The sequence below is a fragment of the Galeopterus variegatus genome, unplaced genomic scaffold (genome assembly GCF_000696425.1).
Source record: "Galeopterus variegatus unplaced genomic scaffold, G_variegatus-3.0.2 Scaffold325, whole genome shotgun sequence".
Classification (NCBI taxonomy): Eukaryota; Metazoa; Chordata; class Mammalia; order Dermoptera; family Cynocephalidae; genus Galeopterus; species Galeopterus variegatus.
Window position 1 is genome coordinate 705,727 of NW_007726436.1, and position 18,157 is coordinate 723,883.

At 51.8% G+C, this 18,157-nt stretch overlaps 1 protein-coding gene and 1 long non-coding RNA gene across 2 annotated transcripts in view; both read left to right on the forward strand.

Annotated features, from left to right (window-relative positions):
- The window catches only part of ABCD4 (ATP-binding cassette, sub-family D (ALD), member 4), an 18,619-nt gene extending 1,283 nt beyond the window's left edge, over window positions 1–17,336 (forward strand). Inside the window, exons 2-20 of the mRNA XM_008567521.1 lie at window positions 1,545–1,663; window positions 1,810–1,937; window positions 3,296–3,435; window positions 4,861–4,977; window positions 5,386–5,511; window positions 6,177–6,227; window positions 10,939–11,033; window positions 11,419–11,540; window positions 11,640–11,731; window positions 11,912–12,001; window positions 13,636–13,844; window positions 14,023–14,114; window positions 14,549–14,585; window positions 14,966–15,015; window positions 15,420–15,472; window positions 15,773–15,849; window positions 16,398–16,513; window positions 16,682–16,927; window positions 17,129–17,336. Of these exons, the coding sequence (XP_008565743.1) occupies window positions 1,545–1,663; window positions 1,810–1,937; window positions 3,296–3,435; window positions 4,861–4,977; window positions 5,386–5,511; window positions 6,177–6,227; window positions 10,939–11,033; window positions 11,419–11,540; window positions 11,640–11,731; window positions 11,912–12,001; window positions 13,636–13,844; window positions 14,023–14,114; window positions 14,549–14,585; window positions 14,966–15,015; window positions 15,420–15,472; window positions 15,773–15,849; window positions 16,398–16,513; window positions 16,682–16,750 (1,783 nt within the window). The 3' untranslated portion in view covers window positions 16,751–16,927; window positions 17,129–17,336. The remainder of the gene's footprint in view (window positions 1–1,544; window positions 1,664–1,809; window positions 1,938–3,295; window positions 3,436–4,860; window positions 4,978–5,385; window positions 5,512–6,176; window positions 6,228–10,938; window positions 11,034–11,418; window positions 11,541–11,639; window positions 11,732–11,911; window positions 12,002–13,635; window positions 13,845–14,022; window positions 14,115–14,548; window positions 14,586–14,965; window positions 15,016–15,419; window positions 15,473–15,772; window positions 15,850–16,397; window positions 16,514–16,681; window positions 16,928–17,128) is intronic.
- Window positions 8,448–10,407, forward strand: LOC103586281. The gene is made up of 3 exons (XR_550136.1): window positions 8,448–8,482; window positions 9,148–9,198; window positions 9,344–10,407. It is a non-coding gene; the product is annotated as an uncharacterized LOC103586281 (long non-coding RNA).
- Window positions 17,337–18,157: the final 821 nt, after the last annotated feature.

Below are 18,157 nucleotides of genomic sequence, written 5' to 3' on the forward strand. Positions count from 1 at the left end.
CCCCTGCCCACCCCACTGTCCACCCTCCTGCCCACCCCCCTGTCCATCCCCCTGCCTAGCCCCTTGTCCACCCTGTCCACCCCCCGTCCACCTTCCCGTCCGATGCGAGTCCGCCCTGCACCGGCTGCTGCCCGCTGCAGCTTTCGCCCGGACTTCAGCTGTCCTCTGCGTCCTGCATGCGGGATCCTTTCCCTTGCAACTGGCTTTTTTTTCTTTTAAGGAACCTCAAGTGCACGGAGTTGAGTTGATTCTACTCAGTTCTTGGCACCCTGTGGGCCAGTGCAAGGCCCCGCTTTTATCTTCCTGCCTTCTTCTTTTCCATTCTTAATTCCATTTCACTCTCCCTCTCAGACACCGACACTGGTATAATAAATGAGTATCTTTACGGTCCACCTTACATAAGTTTGGTTTGGATTCATATAAATGATAAAATGCTGTGTTTTTTTTTAAAAACCTTTTTTTCTCAGCGTTGTGTTTTTGAGATCATCCGTGCTCCACAGTGGTCTAGTTTTCACTTCTGAGCACTGCATAGGGCTACCCTGGACATAGACCCCGTTTACTTATTCATCCCCCTAGTGATGAACACAAAAACCTTTTTTTCTCAGCGTTGTGTTTTTGAGATCATCCGTGCTCCACAGTGGTCTAGTTTTCACTTCTGAGCCCTGCATAGGGCTACCCTGGACATAGACCCCGTTTACTTATTCATCCCCCTAGTGATGAACACCTTGATTGCTTCCAGTTTTTTAACCACCACAAACCATACTGTGATGAATATTCTGGCGGTTGTCTCTTTGTGGACATCAGTGATTTTCTATGGGTTATCCACCCCAGGGTAGGATGCTTCGTCATCCCTAATTCTGCTAGATTGTTCTCTAGAATGGTCACACCAGTTTGTACTTCCCAACAGGGGTGCATAAAGGTTCCTCTTTCCCGGTATTCCCGCAACATTTGGTGGTGTTTGATTTTTGTAATGTTTATCAATCTGATGGATGTAGGGTGGTATCCCATTGGTGTTAATTCTCACGTATTTATTAGGCATTTGGGTTTCCCCTTTATTAATTGCCTATTTATATGCTTTTCCCACTTTTCTATGGATTTCCAGTCTTCCCGATTTGCAGGAATTTCTTGTATGTTCTAGCTTTTAGTTCCCTGTTGGTTTTACACTGCAGATACCTTCTCCAGTTCTTTTAACTTGAACCTATGGTACTGTATTGAACAAAAAAACTCAATTCTAAGTTAAACCCATCAGTTTTCCCCTTTATACTTCATGGGTTTGGGGCCTTATTTGAAAAATGCTTCCCCAGTTCAACATTATTAAGATATCTTCTTTAAGATATTTTTCTAGATTTCCTTCTATCAACTGAATAGTGTTACTTTTCTCATTTAGATCTATTCCTAGCCCACATCTTCAGCAGTTCTAAACTATTCTTTCTGCATATCCTGGACCCTCTATAGAACAAGGTGGATAAGCTTGATGTAATTGTGCTCTAAGGCTTAACTGCCCTCTTTGGCTTTTCTCTATTTCTCCGACTTCTCTTCTTCAGGCCCAAGTTAGATCTGCAGTTTCTGCAGCGGTTCCTGAAGATACAGAAGGTTTTGTTTCCCTCTTGGTCATCACAGAATGCCTTGATGTTTATGACCCTTTTGTGTGTGGCCCTACTGGGTGAGTGAGCCCAGGCTGGGGGGAAGCCCTGGTTTTGGGTCCCTTTCCTTCTTTCTGGGGTGTCACTGAGGCAGGGACTCAGGAGGGAGCCTCCTCCTTCTTCTGATGCCTCATCACTGATTTCTGACTCTTCTCCCTCCCTCCAGAACAATTGGTGATCTACCAGGTTGGCTTGATCCCCAGTCAGTACTATGGAGTCCTGGGAAACAAAGACTTGGCTGGGTTTAAGGCTCTGACATTACTGGCTGTCCTGCTCATCGTTCTCAACTCCATGGTAAGGTCTTTCCTTCTTCCTGGGTCTCTCTTCCTCTCTACTCTAGTGAGTGGAATGCCCAGTAGGACTTAGCCTCCAGGAAGCAGGAACCAAGCTGTGGGTATATGTTCCCTCCATTTTCCAGGAACTGCAGGGATGGTTGCCCTGAAGGTCAGGACCCTAGGCAGGGCATTGATCTTGCCGTCGGCCCACTTGGGATGGATTCCTCAGCTCTCTTAAGCTACTAGGGCTAGGCCACAGGGTTCTGGTTTAATTCAGCATTTAGCGGAAGTGATCATTATCCCTTCCATTCCCAGAATTCTTGCTTCAGGGAATGCAGAGCACTTTAAAATGGGGATCAGCACCAGAGCTGCTGCTGCTGCTCCTCTGGGGCTGAGGCTGTGACTCAGCCCGGTACTGTGTCAATACCTCCCAGTCTTTGCACCTGCTGCTTTCTTGCAGAATGATCCCCTCTCACCCCTTGTTCAGTTAGCTAAAGCCTGCTCATTTGTCAAGATACTTCTATTGTCATGTCTTTCAAACTGTCCTCAACTTTCTCCTTCATGTTTCCTCCACCAAACTCCACCCTTTCTCGGTACTTAAGTAATTCCTTGAGTTTACTTCTGCTGTAACACTCCCTACACCTTGTAATTGTCTGTTTCCAGGCCAGACTGTGAGCTTATTATTTCCCCAGTGCTTAGCATGTAGGTGCTCTGGAAGTGGTAAATGGTGACACTCAGGGCTCTCAGTCCTGGCACTCAAGCCTAATGCTCTGTCTCAGGCTGTACTACCTGTTTTCTTGGAGAAGCCACTTCTCATCATGCTGTGGCTGCTTTTGATGGGTCTTCATTCAGTGAACACCTGTGTATATACAACCCTGTTCCAAGCTTGGGGGCAGGGGTAAGAACGTAAATGGAATAGATGATACTGTCCGCAATCTCCAGAAGCTCATCTGTGCTGTCATGCTGTGGCTGCTTTTGATGGGTCTTCATTCAGTGAACACCTGTGTATATACAACCCTGTTCCAAGCTTGGGGGCGGGGGTAAGAACGTAAATGGAATAGATGATACTGTCCGCAATCTCCAGAAGCTCATCTGTGCTCAGCATAAGACAGTACAATGTAGAAAGGGGCTTGAGTGTCTTGCCTTTGGTAAGCCCTTCAATATTTGGTAAAGGAATGAACACATGAGTGAATGAGGAAGGGAAAATCCCATGACTTGACACGTTAAACAAGAAAAGTGCCCAGTGGACAGAGAGCAATCAGAGCGGGCTGGGACTGGTCAGTATAGGCTTTCTGCCAGTCCTGAACTTTGAGCTGAGACTTGCAGGAAGCCATCTGTCCCCTCCCCTTCCTTCTCCTTGCCTCCTCCACCACACAGCTGAAGAGCTTTGACCAGTTCACCTGCAACCTGCTGTATGTGAGCTGGAGGAAGGACCTCACTGAGCACCTCCACCGCCTCTACTTCCGGGGCCGCGTGTACTACACCCTCAACGTGCTGCGGGATGACATCGATAACCCGTAGGCATCCCTCTCAGTCCTCACTGCCTTCTCTATGGCCCTGTCCATCTGGCTTACCCTAGAGAGTCCTGGCCATAGACCCCATGGAGCTCATCTGAAGCTGATACTTGCAAATGTTGTTGTCCAGAGCCATGGGGGGAGGGTGCTCCACAGAGGACCCCTGGGGATGCTGTGGGACTGAGAACAGGGAGCTAGAAAGAGGCCATGAGCAGATCCCTTTTGTCCATTTCATGTCCTGGGCTTCCAAGTAAGGCACCCTCTGAAGGAAATGTGCTTCCTAGAAAACCAGCTCTTGGATTTTCAGCAGTAAGAAAATGACTGTTATCTGGGACTTGGTGTAGGATTCATATCCTCATTCTGTCATCTCTCAGCTTATAGCTCTTACATTTGCTAAGCCCCAGGTTCGCCTTCTGTAAAATGAGTATAATAGTACTTATCTCAAAGGACATAGCAAGAATGAAATGATATGATTCGTGGAATGCATATGTATGGTGCCTGACACATACGAGTGTTCCAATGTAAGTTAGTTGTTGTTATTTTATAGGTGAGGAAACTGAGGCCCAGGGATTGCCGACAACTTGCTCAAGGTCACATCTCTCAATGAGAGTAGCAGTCATTGTGGCCCTGGGGGTGAGATGGAACATAGTGGGTTTCTCCTTCACATTCGTCCCTTCCTCTCTCACCACCCTCCCAGCAAGCACTTTGTTGCTGGGGTGACTTTTCTCAGCTCAAGCAGAGCCTTGCAGCAAAGCTTCTTGGTCAGCTGCTGCTGCTGCTTAACTTCTGGGCTTCTTCTGATGGCTCAGCCCATATGAATCTTTCACAGCTAGACTGCTCAAATGGGGCAGGTGCAGGCTCATATAAAAGAAACTAGGGAGGATTGAGATAAAGTAGACAGTTTTCCTGATCATCCAGAAAAGCAGCTCATCGACCCTCAAGTTTTTCTTTAGCTCTGCTCAGAGCTGGCTCAGGCCCCTGGGTGCTGGACCTTCCAGTTCTCACTTTTTCTGAGGGATAAACTGAGGTACCATAAGATGCAGCTCTCCAGAATCCCATTCAGAGACCCTCAGGGCTTAGTTACCTCTAGGAAACCAGCCTTATCTAGGTCCATCTTCCCATGGGGTCATTGCTGCAGCACTGAAAGGCAAGGTCAGAAGAAGAGGTAATGTGACACTGTGTTGGCTCTCCGCACCCCTCGAGCCCAGTCCCCTCGGTCCAGCTACTCTGTGTCGTTGGCTACAGGGACCAGCGCATCAGCCAGGATGTGGAGCGATTCTGCCGGCAGCTCAGCAGCATAGCCAGCAAGCTGATCATCTCCCCCTTCACCCTTGCCTACTATACTTATCATTGTGTCCAAAGTGTTGGCTCTCCGCACCCCTCGAGCCCAGTCCCCTCAGTCCAGCTACTCTGTGTCGTTGGCTACAGGGACCAGCGCATCAGCCAGGATGTGGAGCGATTCTGCCGGCAGCTCAGCAGCATGGCCAGCAAGCTGATCATCTCCCCCTTCACCCTTGCCTACTATACTTATCATTGTGTCCAAAGGTGAATCCTCTTCTCTTCCCAGCCTCCCTCCTCCTCTCCCCTTCTGTTTCCCTAGAGGTCCCTCACTCACATGTCCATTGGGTGGAGTCAGCTCTCCCAGGTCAGGGTCCAAGAGAGGCTTGTCCTCCCTCCCTCCCACCTGCACCCCAGGGAGTCTTCCTATCTCATGCACTTAGGCCCCTGGCCCCACTTTGGCCCTGTGGTGTTTCAGTGTCGTAGGGATCCTGGTGCTGTGACAGCTCACATCAGGTATCAGATGTCCCCATGTAGGGGTAGAGAGCCCATGCAGCTGCTGATCGGACAGGGGCTACCCAAGAGGGGGCAGGAAGCAGGGCTGAAGCCTGTGGGGGTGTGTGGCACCCCACACCCTCTTCTCCCTCATTCCCTCCCTCTCTCTCTGCCTTTTAGCACAGGCTGGCTTGGGCCTGTGAGCATCTTCGGGTATTTCATCCTGGGAACCTTGGTGAACAAAACTCTGATGGGACCCATTGTGGCAAAGCTGGTGCAGCAGGAGAAGCTGGAAGGGGACTTTAGGTATGTCTCCCTTGCTTGAGGTTTCTGGGCTGGGCATAATGGATAAGAAATGGGATCTGGAGTAAGACTGCCTAAGTTTAAATCCCAGTTAGGGCAGTTATGAACTGTGTGATCCTGGGAGAGGGCTTTAACCTCTCAAAGTTTTAGTTTTCTTATCTCTGCAGTGGGTCTGGTACTGTTACCTACCAAGAGAATTATGAGCATTAATGAGATTACACATGAGAAGCGCTGAGAACAGGGCCTGGTTGGCCATCACCATCATCATCGTCATCCCTTGACCTTCTCGCACGCTTCTCGTCTAACCACCCTGTCACGGGTCAGTCGGGCCTGACAGTTGATGCATCCAGCCCCTACTGTGTGCTTCTTGGCCTCCTGCTTCAGGCCAGGCCCTGGAAGGAGGAGGTGCGGTGGGCAGGAACCCTCCTGTCCTCCCTGCAGAAAGCTGAGGGGCAGCCCTGTCTGTGCAGAGCCCCTGCCATCCCACTCAGTCCCTGGGATGTCCCACCCCTGTGACAATCCAGGAAAGGGTCAGGCTGAGGCAGCCAGAGTTTTGAGGTGGAGCCGGACTCCCATTTGTCTAGGGGGATTTTGGTGATCCAGGGCTTCAACAGGAGAGGGGCCAGCAGTCCTTATTGCCAGCACACGTTTTCCTTTCATCTGCCCAGGTTCAAGCATATGCAGATTCGGGTGAATGCTGAGCCTGCTGCTTTCTACAGGTGAGTCTGGCGGAGACAGCTCCCTTTCTGCTTTGCCAGAGCTGATAGTGGAGAAGGAAAGCTGAGTCTACCACCCTCCCACCTCATTGCCAGTGACCCTCTCCCTGTTCCTCTCTCTCCTTGTCTGCCTCATCCTTGGTTCCAGGGGTTTGCTTCTGAAGCTGGTGGATCCTTACAGTGGCCAGCTTTAGTCTTACTGCTCTGGCCTGGGGCCTGAAATTGTCAAAGAATAACATGAGTGCCTGCTTCATCACCTTGCTGAAGACCAGAGGACATCGCCTCTGCATCTGTTTTTCTGTCTGTAAAATAACTTCCTTGCCAGTGTGTGACATCCAAGGCTAATCTTTTCTCTCTGTAGCAAGGGAGGGAATTGGAGCCTCTCAGATCAGTTGCTCCCCACCGATGCCGTCCAAGTGGAGCCAAGTGGCTGGTCTCCTGATGGCAGCATTGTGAAATCCCATCCATTCCCTCCGGGGCCGGGTGGGTCCTGTGTTCTGCCTTGCGAGAGGCCTCCACAATCAGTGTTTGGACTGATAGTACAGGCCCGAGCGGTTCGTTTAAGAAGTAGAAGCTACTGCTCTGATTACCTGTACTCGGGTGGAATTGATAGCCCTAGAACCTTGGGTCTTCACTCTGTCTCTGCAGCAGTTTGCAGCCACCTCCACTTGCGAGCATCAGGAATCCTAGAAATCTGAGCTGGGGTTGGGTTGTGGGGTGGGTAGGGCTGGGCTGGACAAGTTCGCTTTTGGATTCTGCAGTTTTGCTCTTGAAGTTTTGGGCTCTGGGCTCTGGGGAAGGGAGATTAGATCTTGGAGCTCCAAATGGGTTCTTCTGCAGCCTCTCTCTCTCTGTGCAAAGTCTGAAATGCCCCTTTTCCTCTTTCCACCCTTTCTGCTTGGAGAATTTCTGCCTATCNTGAGGCCCAGGGATTGCCGACAACTTGCTCAAGGTCACATCTCTCAATGAGAGTAGCAGTCATTGTGGCCCTGGGGGTGAGATGGAACATAGTGGGTTTCTCCTTCACATTCGTCCCTTCCTCTCTCACCACCCTCCCAGCAAGCACTTTGTTGCTGGGGTGACTTTTCTCAGCTCAAGCAGAGCCTTGCAGCAAAGCTTCTTGGTCAGCTGCTGCTGCTGCTTAACTTCTGGGCTTCTTCTGATGGCTCAGCCCATATGAATCTTTCACAGCTAGACTGCTCAAATGGGGCAGGTGCAGGCTCATATAAAAGAAACTAGGGAGGATTGAGATAAAGTAGACAGTTTTCCTGATCATCCAGAAAAGCAGCTCATCGACCCTCAAGTTTTTCTTTAGCTCTGCTCAGAGCTGGCTCAGGCCCCTGGGTGCTGGACCTTCCAGTTCTCACTTTTTCTGAGGGATAAACTGAGGTACCATAAGATGCAGCTCTCCAGAATCCCATTCAGAGACCCTCAGGGCTTAGTTACCTCTAGGAAACCAGCCTTATCTAGGTCCATCTTCCCATGGGGTCATTGCTGCAGCACTGAAAGGCAAGGTCAGAAGAAGAGGTAATGTGACACTGCGTTGGCTCTCCGCACCCCTCGAGCCCAGTCCCCTCGGTCCAGCTACTCTGTGTCGTTGGCTACAGGGACCAGCGCATCAGCCAGGATGTGGAGCGATTCTGCCGGCAGCTCAGCAGCATAGCCAGCAAGCTGATCATCTCCCCCTTCACCCTTGCCTACTATACTTATCATTGTGTCCAAAGGTGAATCCTCTTCTCTTCCCAGCCTCCCTCCTCCTCTCCCCTTCTGTTTCCCTAGAGGTCCCTCACTCACATGTCCATTGGGTGGAGTCAGCTCTCCCAGGTCAGGGTCCAAGAGAGGCTTGTCCTCCCTCCCTCCCACCTGCACCCCAGGGAGTCTTCCTATCTCATGCACTTAGGCCCCTGGCCCCACTTTGGCCCTGTGGTGTTTCAGTGTCGTAGGGATCCTGGTGCTGTGACAGCTCACATCAGGTATCAGATGTCCCCATGTAGGGGTAGAGAGCCCATGCAGCTGCTGATCGGACAGGGGCTACCCAAGAGGGGGCAGGAAGCAGGGCTGAAGCCTGTGGGGGTGTGTGGCACCCCACACCCTCTTCTCCCTCATTCCCTCCCTCTCTCTCTGCCTTTTAGCACAGGCTGGCTTGGGCCTGTGAGCATCTTCGGGTATTTCATCCTGGGAACCTTGGTGAACAAAACTCTGATGGGACCCATTGTGGCAAAGCTGGTGCAGCAGGAGAAGCTGGAAGGGGACTTTAGGTATGTCTCCCTTGCTTGAGGTTTCTGGGCTGGGCATAATGGATAAGAAATGGGATCTGGAGTAAGACTGCCTAAGTTTAAATCCCAGTTAGGGCAGTTATGAACTGTGTGATCCTGGGAGAGGGCTTTAACCTCTCAAAGTTTTAGTTTTCTTATCTCTGCAGTGGGTCTGGTACTGTTACCTACCAAGAGAATTATGAGCATTAATGAGATTACACATGAGAAGCGCTGAGAACAGGGCCTGGTTGGCCATCACCATCATCATCGTCATCCCTTGACCTTCTCGCACGCTTCTCGTCTAACCACCCTGTCACGGGTCAGTCGGGCCTGACAGTTGATGCATCCAGCCCCTACTGTGTGCTTCTTGGCCTCCTGCTTCAGGCCAGGCCCTGGAAGGAGGAGGTGCGGTGGGCAGGAACCCTCCTGTCCTCCCTGCAGAAAGCTGAGGGGCAGCCCTGTCTGTGCAGAGCCCCTGCCATCCCACTCAGTCCCTGGGATGTCCCACCCCTGTGACAATCCAGGAAAGGGTCAGGCTGAGGCAGCCAGAGTTTTGAGGTGGAGCCGGACTCCCATTTGTCTAGGGGGATTTTGGTGATCCAGGGCTTCAACAGGAGAGGGGCCAGCAGTCCTTATTGCCAGCACACGTTTTCCTTTCATCTGCCCAGGTTCAAGCATATGCAGATTCGGGTGAATGCTGAGCCTGCTGCTTTCTACAGGTGAGTCTGGCGGAGACAGCTCCCTTTCTGCTTTGCCAGAGCTGATAGTGGAGAAGGAAAGCTGAGTCTACCACCCTCCCACCTCATTGCCAGTGACCCTCTCCCTGTTCCTCTCTCTCCTTGTCTGCCTCATCCTTGGTTCCAGGGGTTTGCTTCTGAAGCTGGTGGATCCTTACAGTGGCCAGCTTTAGTCTTACTGCTCTGGCCTGGGGCCTGAAATTGTCAAAGAATAACATGAGTGCCTGCTTCATCACCTTGCTGAAGACCAGAGGACATCGCCTCTGCATCTGTTTTTCTGTCTGTAAAATAACTTCCTTGCCAGTGTGTGACATCCAAGGCTAATCTTTTCTCTCTGTAGCAAGGGAGGGAATTGGAGCCTCTCAGATCAGTTGCTCCCCACCGATGCCGTCCAAGTGGAGCCAAGTGGCTGGTCTCCTGATGGCAGCATTGTGAAATCCCATCCATTCCCTCCGGGGCCGGGCGGGTCCTGTGTTCTGCCTTGCGTGAGGCCTCCACAATCAGTGTTTGGACTGATAGTACAGGCCCTAGAGGTTCGTTTAAGAAGTAGAAGCTACTGCTCGGATTACCTGTACTCGGGTGGAATTGATAGCCCTAGAACCTTGGGTCTTCACTCTGTCTCTGCAGCAGTTTGCAGCCACCTCCACTTGCGAGCATCAGGAATCCTAGAAATCTGAGCTGGGGTTGGGTTGTGGGGTGGGTAGGGCTGGGCTGGGCAAGTTTGCTTTTGGATTCTGCAGTTTTGCTCTTGAAGTTTTGGGCTCTGGGCTCTGGGGAAGGGAGATTAGATCTTGGAGCTCCAAATGGGTTCTTCTGCAGCCTCTCTCTCTCTGTGCAAAGTCTGAAATGCCCCTTTTCCTCTTTCCACCCTTTCTGCTTGGAGAATTTCTGCCTATCCTTGAACCCCTAAGTCACCGCTTCTGGGAGCCTTCCAGACTCCCTTAGTGGTCAAGCCTGTTTGCTGCCATAGCCCTTAGGACACACTTAACTTTCCACATTCCAGGTGAAGAATGCAGTATACCTGCCTGCCTGCCCTCTGAACTGGGAGCTCCTCAAAGACAGGGACCATTTTATCCACTCCTTCACTGCCCCAGCTAACCACCACAGAGCCTGGCATGTAGTGACTACTCTATGTATATTTGTTTAGTGATAGCAGCTATTATTTTCTGAGGGCCCCTCATGTGTTTGGCACTTTATTTATTTATTTTTTTTTTAAAGATGACCGGTAAGGGGATCTCAACCCTTGGCCTGGTGTTGTCAGCACCACGCTCAGCCAGTGAGCAAACCGGCCATCCCTATATAGGATCCGAACCCGCGGCCTTGGTGTTATCAGCACCGCACTCTACCGAGTGAGCCACGGGCCGGCCTGTGTTTGGCACTTTATATTCAGAAACTCTTTAGGTGTAATTAGCTCCATTTTACAGATGAGAAAACTGAGGCTCGGAGGCTTAAGTAACCTGCCGGTGTCACCCAGCTGGTAACTGGCCAGAGCCAGGAATTGAACGAGGTTTGCCTAACACTAGAGTTCATGTTCTTTCCACAGACGGTACCATACGGAATGACTGAAGTAGTGAGTGGGTGTCAGGGGTAGAAAGGATCTGAAGCTAAGGTCATTTGGATGGGCTTGGTCCCTAAAGGCAGGTGTGATGAGGGGCAGGGGCCCCCACCCAGCCTGGCTGAGCCTCTCCAAGCCCCAATGGACATCCCAACCTTTCTTGTCAGAGCGGGGCACGTGGAGCACATGAGGACAGACCGCAGGCTGCAGAAACTCCTTCAGACCCAGAGGGAACTGATGTCCAAGGAGCTCTGGCTGTACAGTAGGCAGATGGGGTCCCAGGGGTGGGAACCACAGGCTAGGCATGGTCCACTTCCCTTCCCACATTCCCGACTTTGTCTGCACTCACCAGTTTGCTCAGATGAGGGGATTAACCGGGGGAACCACTGCCTTTAGGGGTGGGAACCACAGGCTAGGCATGGTCCACTTCCCTTCCCACATTCCCAACTTTGTCTGCACTCACCAGTTTGCTCAGATGAGGGGATTAACCGGGGGAACCACTGCCTTTGCCATGAGTGTCCTCAAGAGAATGAGGGTTTGGGGAGACTGTGGCCCTGCTCTGCTTCCTGCTTTCCATCCCAGGGCTTGTGTCCCCTGCAGAGCACATAGTTGGTTCCCAGGTCTCTCATGCAATGTGTCTTCTGCAGTCGGCATCAACACCTTTGACTATCTGGGCAGCATCCTGAGTTACGTTGTCATCGCAATCCCCATTTTCAGTGGGGTCTATGGAGACCTGAGTCCCACAGAGCTCAGCACCCTGGTCAGCAAGGTGAGAATCCCTCCTGGTGCCCTCTCAGGCTGTCCACTCTGCTCTTTGGCCCAGGGCCGCACCATTGAGGCCCATGTGACTGCTCTCTTTCCTGTCCAGAATGCCTTCGTGTGTATATACCTCATCAGCTGCTTCACCCAGCTCATCGACCTCTCCACGACGCTCTCGGATGTGGCTGGCTACACGCACAGGTGAGCCTGTGTCCCGGGAGCCCCTGTGGTTCCTGAGCAAAGTGTGTGCCGCTGGAAGAAGTGGCTGTGTGAAAAAAGGGACAGAACTCACTACATACTAGCGGGTGTGAGACAGAAAAAGGAGTTTCACCTCCGTCTGGGACCCCCATCCCCCGCCTCAGGTTTTCACTTCTTGCCCAGGATTGGGGAGCTGCGGGAGACCCTGCTGGATATGTCCCTGAAGTCACAGGACTGCGAGATCCTGGGCGAGAGCGAGTGTGGCTCGGACTTGTGAGTACTGGCTGGCAGCTAGTGCGGTAGTTGAGGGTGCAGGCTCAGGAAGTGCTCAGCTCGGTTCACCCCAGAGCGCTCCCCTTTCCCAGCCAGGCAGCAGAGTTGCGAGGAGTAAACAGGAGGCATCTCATCCGTGCCTGGCACGTTATAAGTATTCACATCGATGTTGCCGTTCTGGTAAACATCGTGTTCATTACACCATTCCCTAGCTGATGGAAGCGGCTTGCACCCAACTGCCGGGCTGCAGACAACAAAAATCTGAGTAGTATCCCCCCTCTGCCTTCTTTTCCCTCCTCCTGCTAGCCCTGTTGCCTGCCCCTTTTCTCGGTGTGTGTCTCTTTATTCCCCGTGCCTCACTCAGACCCAGAAACGTCTTTATTCATGAGCCTTTGCAGATCTGTGATATCATAGCCCATGGAAAGTGCTTGGACAGTGGCCACATTTAGTAAGCTTACAAAAATGGAAACAGTCTGAACTCCAGGGCCTACACTCAACTCTCTTCTTAGAAACTAATGCTTTAACTGTTGCCCCTGTTCAAAATTAAAGCTTTGTACAACTGTGAGCCCAGAGACTGGGGTTGATGGTGTGGGGGGCACTGTAGGAAGCTGGGGTTGCTCATCTTAGGGGNAGAGACTGGGGTTGATGGTGTGGGGGGCACTGTAGGAAGCTGGGGTTGCTCATCTTAGGGGAGACGGGCATCTGTGGAGAGCCAGAAACTCCATTATCATTCCAGATTGTTACCAGCGTTCTAGTCGCACTCTGACACCATGAAAACCCACCAGTGTTAGATATAGACAAATTCAGCTCTGCAACCCTGGGCAGCTACTTAGGCACCTGACTCGGTTTCCTTATCTGCCAAGTGGGGGTAATATCTGCAATTCATTGGCATTAAGACTGATTAGGATCAGTCGCATACAGGCTTTGCCCAACCAGGCACAGAGTAGGTGCCCTCATCTCCACCCCTGTATTCATGTGCTCGGGCTGCTACAACAAAATACCATAGACTGGTGACTTAAACAACAGAAATTAATTTTTTCACAGTTCTGTTTCTTTCTTTCTTTTTGAGCTAACTGGCCAGGCTTATTTTCTCACAGTTCTGGAGGCTGGAAGTCCAAGATCAAGTTCTCGGCAGGGTTGGTTTCTTCTGAGGCCTCTCTCCTTGGCTTGCAGATGGCCACCTTCTTGCTGTGTCCTCACATGGCCTTTTCTCTGTGTGGGCACAGGTGCCCCTGCTATCTCCCCTTTCTTAAAAGGACACCAGTCCTATCGGATTAGGGCCCACTCTCACAGCCTCTTCTTAATGTCGTTACCTCTTTAAAGACCCTGTCTCCAGTTGCGGTTATATTCTGAGGTACTATGGTGTTGGGACATTAACATGTGGATTTTGGGGAGACACAATTCAGCCCTGACAACCCTCCAGTCCCAGCCTCTTCTTAATGTCGTTACCTCTTTAAAGACCCTGTCTCCAGTTGCGGTTATATTCTGAGGTACTATGGGGTTGGGACATTAACATGTGGATTTTGGGGAGACACAATTCAGCCCTGACAACCCTCCAGTCCAGAGGTGATGCCTCCCCACGGCAATACTGACTCTGCCTCTCTCCCCCGCATCCCTCCCTTCTCTGATCCCAGGGACCCGGGACTGCCAGCAGCAGAGCCGGCAGACATTGCTTTTCTCCTGGAGCAGGTCTCCATCTCTGCCCCCTCCTCCGACAAACCACTAATCAAGGATCTGAGTCTGAAGATCTCCGAGGGGCAGAGCCTGCTCATCACCGGCAACACGGGCACTGGCAAGACCTCCCTGCTGCGGGTTCTGGGTGGCCTCTGGGCGAGCACACAGGGTGAGAGCCAGCCCTCCCTGCCTCTGACCCAGCCTTGGCCCTAGGGGTGGGGCAAGGGCGGAGGGTGGGGTGGTAGAATCCAGTCTCTCTCATTGGGAAAAGAGGGTGGGAGGCAGAGAAGGAGAGGCAGAAACTTCTCTGGGAGATCTCGGAATGGAGGTTTCTCTGGGCTCAGCAGGCTCAGTACAGATGCTGACGGACTTTGGGCCCCACGGGGTGCTGTTCCTGCCACAGAAGCCGTTCTTCACTGATGGGACCCTTCGAGAGCAGGTCAGCCTAGTTCAGGGGCCCATGCCTCCCTTTCCACTCCTGCCTGCTCACGCCCAGAACCTCTGGCAATGTGACAGTCTCTAGGGAGTTGTGGGGTGAAAGGTGTATTTCCCCAAATACAATGGCCCACACCTGGGAACTCCCTGGCTCTGAGAACATTTTATTCAGCATCCATGGATTGGGCCCAGGTACTCAGAGCAACTCCAGGGGCAGGTGGATCAGTGGAGGCTGCAGGCCAAATACCACGTGCATTTGTTGAGCACAAAGGTTGGGCCCCTGCTCTCAGAGCACTCACAGACTCGTCCCTCCAAACACACTTCTGAAGCCTGCCTGGCCTCTCTGGGCAGTTCCTGTGGGTTCTGAGGGAGGGTGGGCTGTGGGCAGCTCCATCTCTCGCTGGCCCTCCATCTAGGCCAGTGTGGTTTTTGTTTTAGGTGATATATCCCCTGAAGGAGATCTACCCGGACTCAGGTGAGCTGGGCCTCCGTGGGTCATGTCCTCCCATCTCGATTGTCCCAGCTCTGCCTCACCTGTGCCCTTTGGGAGAGGCCTCAGCCAGGCTTATGGTTTCAGGTTGGGTCCCCTTCTCCTCCAACAGTTTACTAATGTGGGGCCTGTAGCCTGACCTCATCTCGTCCTGTCTTTCCCTCATCCCCTCTTTGAGGAGAGGTGCCCTTTGGAGGAAGGGAAGTAATTGCTTCCTTCACCTCTCCCTTCCTTTATCAAGTGCTGTAAGCTGTCACTTGAGGGCCTCAGCCCACATTCTGAGGGCCCCACCTCTGCTGTGATGTGCCCCATCTATTCTGGCTGGAGGGAGCCGACTCGTTGAAAAAGACTTCTCTGTTTTGCAGGTTCTACTGATGATGAGAGGATCATGAGGTTCCTGGAATTGGCAGGCCTGGTAAGGGGGGACCCAAGCCTACCCGGGAGCAACAGCCACAGGTAGGCGCTGGCCCTGCTATCTCTGACCCAGGCACGGAAGGATGAGCCTGGGCAGTGGGAGCTGTTGGCCGGGTGTAGGCAATAAGTGGATGCTCTCTGTAGAGAATTTTAAAACAGTAATAAAACTAAAGCAGTCTGCATTTTACTGTCACCATGCTCCAACAAGTCTAAACACTGTAGTTGATAGAACATTCCTCTCTGCCTGGGGCAGACTGCCCCCACAGCCCCTACCTCCATATGCCATCGGGGCATATATTTTTCTCAGAGGCACATGTGTGATGGGGACAGAGGGAGAATCCCCAGGATGGCAGGAGGCAGGGATGGGCCCTTTCATGGACCTCCCGCCCTCTGGGTCTGTTGCAGTCCAGCTTGGTGGCAAGGACAGAGGGGCTGGACCAGCAGGTCGATTGGAACTGGTAAGAACAGGGCTCGGGTGCTCCAGATTCAACTGCCCCAGTGGGTTCCAGGGGCCCTGTCAAGGGATGGAATGGCTTCTGACCCCAAAGTCCAGATGTTTGACTGGTCCATCGGGAGTAAGTTGGGAGCAGAGTTCTGGCCTCACCTTGTGTGGACAGCAGGGCTGTGGTTGAAAGAGAGGAGCGTCTGTCTGTCCTGGGGCCAACCACTCTACAGAGAGCCTCTTTGTGCCCAGACTTAGGTGAAAGCCGGGCTTCGTCTCCCTTCCTCAGGGGTCATCTCTCGCCCCCTCTCCCTAGGTATGATGTTCTGTCCCCAGGGGAGATGCAGAGGCTCTCTTTTGCCCGGCTCTTCTACCTGCAGCCGAAGTACGCAGGTGAGGTGTGCCCTGTAGCTTCATGTGCCAAGCGTAGCAGCGTGTGTTCACATGCACCTAGGCACACCTGTGCGGGCTGGGCATCTCCGCGTTCCCTGCCAGCAAGGACAGTGCTTGGCATCCTTAGCTGCTCTGGATGTGTTGTAATACTGATTAGTAAGCTTCTGCCACTGCAGCAGCTGAAGCCAGCCTGGAGGGGGTTGTGATTTTATGCTCCTCGGGCTCTGCCTTCAAATGAGTGGGCATCCCCCCAGCTGTGCCTGGCAGAGGGGTGGCAGGTGTGGACTTCTTCAAAGATTGATGTCCTTGGGTGAACTGGGATTCCCTGGATTGAGCAGTTCCAGGGAATGGCTGATGCTTATCTGTAGGCAGCGAGGGATTTCATCCAGCTGCTCCCAGGAGGACTCCCAGAGGGAGCCTGGGCCTTTGCTCCACTGGCCCATCTTCTCCCTCAGGCAGGGCTCCCATAAGCCAGAACAGCTTTCAGCCTCCCCAGGCATGAGTGTGGTTTGGAGGAAAAGCAAAGGTGGACTGTGTTCTGCCCACAGTGCTAGATGAAGCCACCAGTGCCCTGACAGAGGAGGTGGAGAATGAGCTCTACCGTATTGGCCAGCAGCTGGGGATGACATTCATCAGTGTGGGACACCGGCACAGTCTCAAGAAGGTACCCATGCTCACATGGTTGGCCTGAGAAGGAGAAAGAACCCAAAGGCTGGGCCTGGCCGGGGCCACAGGCCCCTCAAAATGGGGAGTAGGGGTGGCAGAGAGAGCAGGATGGCCTCTTGTTCTGGTGGCCAGGGCAGCCTGATCTCTGCATGTTGGTCTCTTGTAGTTTCATTCCTGGGTTCTGAAACTCTGTGGAGGAGGAAGATGGGAACTGAGCAGAATCAAAGTGGAATGAAGTCAGGGATGTGGATGGCCACCGGAAGGAGGGTCAAGCTTGGGCAGGTCAGCAGTGCCCGGGAGAGACCAGGAGGACTGATGGCACAGATGAGCCCCACATTCACCTCTCAGGTCCTGTGCGGGAGCCCTGGCAGCAGTGGGCTCAGCCTCCATGGGGGACCCTGAGTCTCCCCAGGGCTCCTTCTGCAGCCTCAGCCAGAGCCTTCATATTTTTGAAGTACTGATTACTTACAAATTACTTCAGATCATGTTTGCTAAAGAAACTGAAAGTGTGGGATCTCTAAGAAATGAAGTATCAAGATGGAAAGAGTGTTGGACTTGGAGTCAAGAGATCTTTTACTCTTAAATCAATTAAATTTACCCTGAGTCTCCCCAGGGCTCCTTCTGCAGCCTCAGCCAGAGCCTTCATATTTTTGAAGTGCTGATTACTTACAAATTACTTCAGATCATGTTTGCTAAAGAAACTTTGAAAGTGTGGGATCTCTAAGAAATGAAGTATAAAGATGGAAAGAGTGTTGGACTTGGAGTCAAGAGATCTTTTACTCTTAAATCAATTAAATTTTGTAATAGATTTTTAACTTTAACTGACCATTTACATTTTTGTAGCTTTTTTTTTTTTGTCTTTTTCCGTGTCCGGCAACGGATCGCAACCCTCAGTGTCGCCCCCGCACCGGACCGGGACCGGCAACGGGATCGCAACCCTCGGTGCTGCCCCCGCGCCTTGCTCAGCCAGCGAGCGGAAACCGGTCTGCATGTGGGATCCGAACCCTCGGGCGGGAGCGCCACCGCGCTTCCCAAGCAGTGCACTGGAGCAGTGCGCCACTGGGCCGGCCCTTGTAGCTTTTTTAAAAAGAAAAGTTAAACGTAAAAAAACTTTTTTTGCAGCTTTTCCTCTTTCTCTATCTTCTCTATTGTAGAATGGCCCTCTTTATTGAACCTCCAGACTTGTATTTGAGAGCCTGGAGGGCGGGCACTGCACCCCCCACTGTACTGGAATCTTCTGCTCATGGTTTTTCACTGCTCTCCACATCTCTTCCCTTTCCATTTGTCATTGTAGTGTAGTTAGTACCTGAGCCACTAACCTCTAGGGCCCATTTGTCTTTCTTAGCTACCCAGAAGAAGATAAATCCCTTTTCTTTTATCAAGTAAAATTTGAAATTTTTCAAAAATAATCTGTGTTAGGGAACAATAACAACGAATTAGACAAGACTCAGAAAGCACAGATGCATGAAGCACAAAGTTATTGAGCCCAAAGTTCTTACTCTGGAACAAGTTCCCCAAAGTTCTGCGTTTCGCCTTCATGATTTTTGCCAGATCTCTGTACTACTTAACCTGTTAATTGCTTAGTATTTTTTAAATTAACTCGCTTTTTAAATTTAAGTGTACTTTTAAAATAAATTTTACA